This window comes from Mus musculus, chromosome 1, assembly GCF_000001635.26.
Source record: "Mus musculus strain C57BL/6J chromosome 1, GRCm38.p6 C57BL/6J".
NCBI lineage: Eukaryota > Metazoa > Chordata > Mammalia > Rodentia > Muridae > Mus > Mus musculus.
Window position 1 is genome coordinate 58,281,763 of NC_000067.6, and position 6,995 is coordinate 58,288,757.

Here is a 6,995-nt window from a genome sequence, read left to right on the forward strand (position 1 = left end):
AAGCCCACGTGGTTGCTAATTAGCCACCAATATTTGAAAGTCAAAACATTTTATGTTTGAAATAATCAAGACTTCCATTTGTCATGGCAAGTGGAAGGGTAGCCAGCCTGTCACACAGTAGCTGTGCTTAGAGCTGAGTGAAAACTGTCATTGGTCCCCTCTCTGAAATAAGACTCAGGGACTCGTTTTCCCACCCAGGCCCTCTTTACTTAGATAATACAACTGAACCACCGTGAACTGATGAACCAACAGAACAGAGAGAGAGAGAGAGAGAGAGAGAGAGAGAGAGAGAGAGAGAGAGAGAGAGAGAGAGAGAGTAGCAAGGAGTTGATGAGTTTAAAGCCTTTTTTAGCCACAACTGATCAATCTTATGTGGAAACAGGAGAAGAAAGATAAATGCAGAGGCAGAGCCCAGCTTTGGGATTATCTGGAGAGAGTTAGAAAGAAAGATGCTCACGGTGGGACCCAGAGGCAAGATAACAGACCTAGAGACTCATCACCCACTTCAGGTGCAATGCAGCCAGAGGAAGGCTGGGCTATTACAAGCCAAAATTAATAACGTATTGAGTTGTTAAAAATAGTTCTTCTCCCCACAATTACATGACCAGAACCAGAAGAAGACAAAAATACCTTGTACTGAAGTAGGGTCTGTCTAAGGAGTTTTACCTTAACAAGATGTATATAGTGAGCTCGCCTGACAATGTAGGTATCACTCCTTCTTCTCTGCAAATAGAAACAAGCCAGAATGGGCTAGTTTGCCCGGGACCACATAGCTAAGCAATGGCTTCTCAGACAGGGTGTCATCCCACAAAGACCTTTCACACTGGTGACACCCTAAGGAAGCAGCTAGCTCAGAGGCAAAATGTCTGCTTTGCATCTTTTCCTTGACGCCTTCCTTCCCAGTATGCCTCACAGGAACTAAGGATGCGTGTGGAACAGGAGGCTGTGGGGCCTGCACAGTGATGGTGTCACAACACGATCCGGTGTGCAAGAAGACAAGGTAGCTACCCAGGGTCCAGTAGCCAAGAGAGAGGTCTATCCCTGCCTGACTTCTGTTCTACCACATAACTAAGAAAGACCAGATCCTAGTGTCCCACTGAAGGAATCCCCACCAATGCTGTGAGCCCTTTACTCTGATTACGTAACTATGCTAACGGCCTTCTGTATATCACTTCTGAAACTTGAACTTCATCCACATCTTTGGTTCAAAACACAGATCCCCCAACATGGTTAAATGACTTTACTCAGAGAGCTTAAACTAACAAGAAAATGAATGCAGAGTGCACTAGTATAGGCAAAAGGCAAAAAGCCTTTGCTTGTGATGCGGCCATTGCTCAACAAAGACTAATAGAAGTTCAGCCACCCTTCTGGTGACATGGGTCCTTCCCCACTTGGGGAAAGGGAGTTTAATGATTAAGAGCTCTCAGGGGATCTATTTTAAGGCTGTAAAGATTTTTCTGGTATTCAGGATGTGTCCAGGTACACATTAAGGACCCCCAGTTCTCATAGGTGTCATAGAATGAGCAGAGAGTGCTTTGACTTGCTCTTATCTGTCACCCCTGCCGTCTTCCCACCTCCCCATTTCACCAGAGCTGTCACCTCTGCAGTCCCTGTCTCCCATGCCCCCCAACCTGGCCATCAGAGTTGCCCTTCTTAGTTCCTGGTTCTCCATGGTGCAGGACTGTGTCACTTTACTTGGTTTTCTTTGTGTTTCCCACACAAAGACACTTCTCCGTCATGGCATGCCTGGTGCCCCTGTGCTCCCTGCATGGGGCTGCTGTCACCACCGTGGAAGGTGTGGGAAGCATCAAGACCAGGCTCCACCCCGTGCAGGTAAGCACACATTCTAATCTTCTCACTTCTGAACTTCACTTTGCCAAAGGCTGTGCAGACTGTCTGTCCCACCTCCACCTTCTGGGTCACAATGTAGGAGCTTTGGACAGCTATGCCAGGCAATGGTGGTGCACACCTTTAATCCCAATACTTGGGAGGCAGAGGTAGGTGGATTTCTGAGTTCAAGGCCAGCCTGGTCTACAGAGTGAGTTCCAGGCTATACAGAGAAACCCTGTCTCAAAATAAACAAAACAAACAAAAAAAAAACAGAGAGAGAGAGAGAGAGAGAGAGAGAGAGCTAAAACACACCTTCATTTGATTAAATGGTCATCATTTATTGCTTCTTCTATTTGAATAATATTAACATTTTAAAAACCTTGTCTGAAACCAATTTAATATAAACTGAAGTGGATATTGAACACAGGCTATAGAATAGATGCCTCTGAGGGGCTGGGGATATAGCTGTTGATAGAGCACTTGCCTACCATTCATGAAGTCCTTGGAATGGTGGCGCATACTTATAACCCCAGTACTGGGGAAGTAGAGACAGAAGGAGTTCCAGGTCATCCTCCACTACACAGTGAGGTCAAGGCCAGCCTGGAATACATGAGATGCTATATCAAAAAACCATACCCATGGCTGGAGAGATGGCTCAGTGTTAAGAGCACTTCCAGAGAATCCAGGTTCAATTCTCAGCACCCAGTTAGGTCAATTATATCAGCTTCTAACTCCAGTGCCCAGGGGGTCTAATGTCCTCTTCTGACTTCTACAAGCACTACACAAATATGTTACACGTACATATACTCATCTATTATCCATATATATCCATGCACACACACATATGGTATGCCCTATCAACGGCCATATCCCCATCCCCTCAGAGACATTTACTCTATAGCCTGTGTTCAGTATCTACTCTAGTTTATAGTACAATTGGTATCAGACAACGTTTTTATGAGATAAAATTCAGGGATCATTCCCTGTAGCATAAAGGTTTGAGGCGTAAAAATCAGCATTTGGCTGAGGGAAGTCTGAGAGCAACTCCCTAGAGGACGGGGACACTCCCCCTCCAGCACTCAGCCTGCTGCTGAAGCGGCAGTGTTGGGTTGAACGGTGATGTGACATGTGCTGGCACTGATTCTCCTGTCATTGTCGTGGGAGTTTGGGAAGCCACAGTCAGATCAACCAATGCTCAGGGATTTTAGGCAGGAGAAGCCCCAGGGTTTCTTGATTTAACCACTTGAGAGTCAACTCCAAAGAGGTCAGTAAAGATAAAGGACCCAGAAAAGAGTCTGCTAGGAAGTCGTACAAGACACTCGCAGCTAAGTCCACACAGTGGGACCCCAGGCATTGTGCACTGAATCTAGAGCCAAGCTTCCAAGCTTTGGTGTTCACAAGAGTCACCTGGAACTTGCTAAAAGTTCAGATTCTGGCCAAGCAGTTTGGAGCAGGGACCTGAGTTCCCCACCATTTCCCAGAAGACCATAGATCACGCTTGAAATAACAGAGACCAAAATCCTCGGTCCCTGAAAGCTAAGTCTTTTGAGCTGACACAGAAAATATTAAGGAAGACAACAGGAGATCAGCAATGGTCTCCATGTCAGTCAAAGCCGCACAGCCTCCCATGAGATCTAAGCCGTGGAAGATGTACGGGTGTTCAAGAAAACCAGTTTTGAAACTTACGTGCACCCTCCTAATAATTACTAATTCCTGGATAAGTGTTCTCACTGGGAGTGCCGGCTGCACACTGCTAATTCCCAAACAGAAGTCTCAGAGCATCTGACCCTGAAAAGTAATTAAAGTTGTGAGCGGTAACTTCTGAACCTCTTGCCTTTGGGAGCTGCCTAGAAAGGGGAATATACAGAACTGGACAACGGGGCGGGGCACATTTGCTCAGAGGGTGAGAATGGTACAGATTTGTGGACCCTGGAGAGAATCTGAGGCGGCAGATGTGACCACAAATGTATGCTTCCAGGAGAGGATCGCCAAGAGCCACGGCACCCAGTGTGGCTTCTGCACCCCTGGGATGGTGATGTCCATCTACACACTGCTCAGGAACCACCCGCAGCCCTCAGAGGAACAGCTCATGGAGGCCTTGGGAGGTAGGTGTGACACAGGAGGCAGGCAGAAGGAAAAGGTTCTTCATGCTTTCCCACACCACCCTCAGGATCTTCCTAGCTCTGCTCCAGTGCCAAGCCACAGTCATTTCTAACATTTGTGTGCAGACACAGACGTCAAGTCATCTGCACGCGGCCCAGGGGCCACCACACTTCTGTCTGCTGACTTATCACATGCTCCCCAGGGACCGGAATCCATGAGCCTACCCAACAAAGCACAACTGGCTGAAAACACAGAAAGTTCTCATGCAGTTCTGGGAGCATTAAGTCTGGAGTCGAGCTATCGGCCCACCAGTGCTGTGTCTGAAAGCCCTGAAGAGACTGCTTCCTTATTCCTCTCAGCCTTATTCCTCTCAGTCAGCTGAGTCTTGGCATTTCTGAGCTCATGAGCTACATAGCTCCAAACTGTTTCTACCTCACACCTTTCTCCTTGCTGTCTGGCTTATAGATCTTCCTCTTGTTTACAGACATCAGCCACTGGGGTAGGCCCGCCCCAGGCCTGGACAACCTTGTTACCTCTTGATTCCACTGGGAGAGATCTTATTATTCAACAAGGTTATGTTCATAGTTGCCAGGACTTAAGACTACAAAGAGTCTTGGTAGAGCGGCATATATCAATTCATAATAAGCCTCTCATCTGAAAGATTTGTAACAGTTTTAGTTTTATAAACATATAGGGTTAATAAACATTATCTTCAGGTGTTATCAATCTGTAAACAAGTCCTCAATTCAAAGGTTGAAGACAGATGAAAATAGATATGCTCCTTATGTGCCAGCTGCTGATCTCTCTCTCTCTCTCTCTCTCTCTCTCTCTCTCTCTCTCTCTTTCTCTCTCTCTCTCTCCCTCTCTCCCCTTCTCCCCTTCCTCCCTCCCTCTCTCTTGCTCTCGCTAGCTCTCTATCCTTATCTCTTCTTTCAAGTGCAGAAAACCATAGCTGAGCATATGATAGAGTAGTTATTATGGGCAAAAGTCCTGGGTTCAATTCACAATATAATAATAATAATAATAATAATAACAATAACAATAATCAGAGAATCATACTAATTCATCTAAAACCCCCACCTTCCCCAGGTCTCTCTTCAGCAGCTCATCAGCCCTAAAACTTGACCAAGCCCGATTTGTCATACTTCCTGCTCTCTACACGACTCCTCCAGGCCAGTCTCTCCCCATCTTGTTCCTGCTGCTCTGAGAATTCTACCCATTCTTTACTAACCCATAGCTTGCACATCCTTTGAGCCCAAACTTCTTAGTCAGGCCATCAGAGATGAACTCTAGTCTACACTCTCTCTCTACCCTCAGACCTTCACCTTCATCCTTGGAAGCGTAAGGATTCCAGACTTTACCATGCAACAGAATGGCCCACTGGTCTCTTAAATGCAGGCTCTCCTGCCTGTCTCCAGATGCTCAGGTTCCAGAAGGGCAGATTCATGTTCTTAACAAATACAACCAGGTGACTCTGGTGCAGTGACCTAAGAGCCTCTGAGGAACACACCTGGTAGCCCACCCGTGGCACTTTGTCTGTCTAGTGACACCTTGGGGATTGCTTTCTTAAGATCTCACTGTCTTACATAATTTAAAATAGTTATTGTCAATAGCTAAACATCAGGGCTAGGATCATAGCTCAGAAGTAGAATGTTATCCTAGCATGTCCAAGGCCCTGAGTTCTACTCCCCAGAACTGACAAGAAAATCTGTTAGATCTATTTCGGTTTTTAAAAGAATCCAGTAGAGTGGCTGGAGATTTGGCTCAGTCATTAGGAGAGCTTGCTGCTCTTCCAGAGGCCCAGAGTTCAGTTCTCAGCACCCACATTTGTGGCTTACAAGCACCTATAACTTCAGCCCCAGGAAATGCAATACCTTCTTCTGACCTCTAAGAGCATCCACACACAGACACACATAAATACCAATAAATAAATAATAATCTGGAAAAGCAAGCAGTAGAGACAAGCAATTCACAGCTATGCTTCCCCTCTGATCAGGGAACCTCTGCCGCTGTACTGGGTATCGGCCAATTCTGGAGAGCGGCAGGACCTTCTGCATGGTGAGTACACAAGGGTAAGGAAGTGGAGACACGTCATACGGAGTAGGAATGAGAAGAACAGGTGATCAAAGCTGGGGACACAAGAATGGGGTTTGTAAGACCATCACAACCGACTAAAACAGACAAATGTCACCGCAGAGGGGAGGGGGAAAGGGCGAGGACTCATTGGAGTTGCCAGTGCTTGCTGTAGACCAGGTGAGCATTACACCACCTTTGATGTGGTCTAGAACCACAGAAGAAAGTCAGGTGAGCTAAGAAGCTGTCTGTCCGACACTCACCACCAGTGAGACAGGGCATCTATCCAGTGCAGCTGAAATGTTGTCTGTAAACACTAGAAGTCAAGCCAGGCTTTGCTGTTGTGAAGAAGGCTTCTTCTGAGAACCCAAGCAACTGGGAATGGGAAAATAGAAAAAGAAGGAGAAATTGCAACGTAGAAGCTAAAATTCACTCCAAGAACACAGGGAACAGCCTCCAAAAATAGAGATATCTCTCTGGTGAAAACTCAAATGTCTTGCTTGGCAGTTAGTAAGAGCTCAACAAATAATTACTCATAATGAGAATGCTGTTGACTGAATAGCATTTGGCAGACACTCAAGATGGTGCATCTGATGACGCTCTGCTGAGGACACAGTGGATGTGGGGGGAGACATTAGGCAGAAGCAAAGGGTACCTCACATCTTGGAGGAGCCCCCTGTAGTTCTTACCCAGCTATTCAGGAGTCCATAGGGATAACTCGATATGCTTATCTTTTTCTGGATCATTCTCCATATAGGGCTTCAACTGTACCTTTAGGCTAGGTACTTTAGGGAAGGTCTTAGGAGCCAATGTGTGCACACAAGTTCAATGAAGCTCCTTATAGAGAAAGAGCAGACACTGGGCTGGAGTATTCACAGGAGCATATGCAGCCACTACAGAGCCATATAGAAAGAGAAAGCAGAAGCCACAGGCTAACATCTCTGTATGTGCTCCTGCCTCAGTTCCACATGCCGTAGAGGTAGACCTGG

The 6,995-nt window shown here is 46.4% G+C and overlaps 1 protein-coding gene across 2 annotated transcripts in view; it reads left to right on the plus strand.

The window, feature by feature from the left end:
* Positions 1 to 6,995, plus strand: part of Aox2 (aldehyde oxidase 2) — a 100,939-nt gene that overhangs the window by 3,437 nt on the left and 90,507 nt on the right. For both annotated transcript variants that reach the window (NM_001008419.2, XM_017319653.2), the window contains exons 3-6: positions 904 to 1,000; positions 1,725 to 1,833; positions 3,809 to 3,935; positions 5,930 to 5,991. In NM_001008419.2, coding sequence (NP_001008419.1) covers positions 904 to 1,000; positions 1,725 to 1,833; positions 3,809 to 3,935; positions 5,930 to 5,991 — 395 coding nt within the window. The remainder of the gene's footprint in view (positions 1 to 903; positions 1,001 to 1,724; positions 1,834 to 3,808; positions 3,936 to 5,929; positions 5,992 to 6,995) is intronic.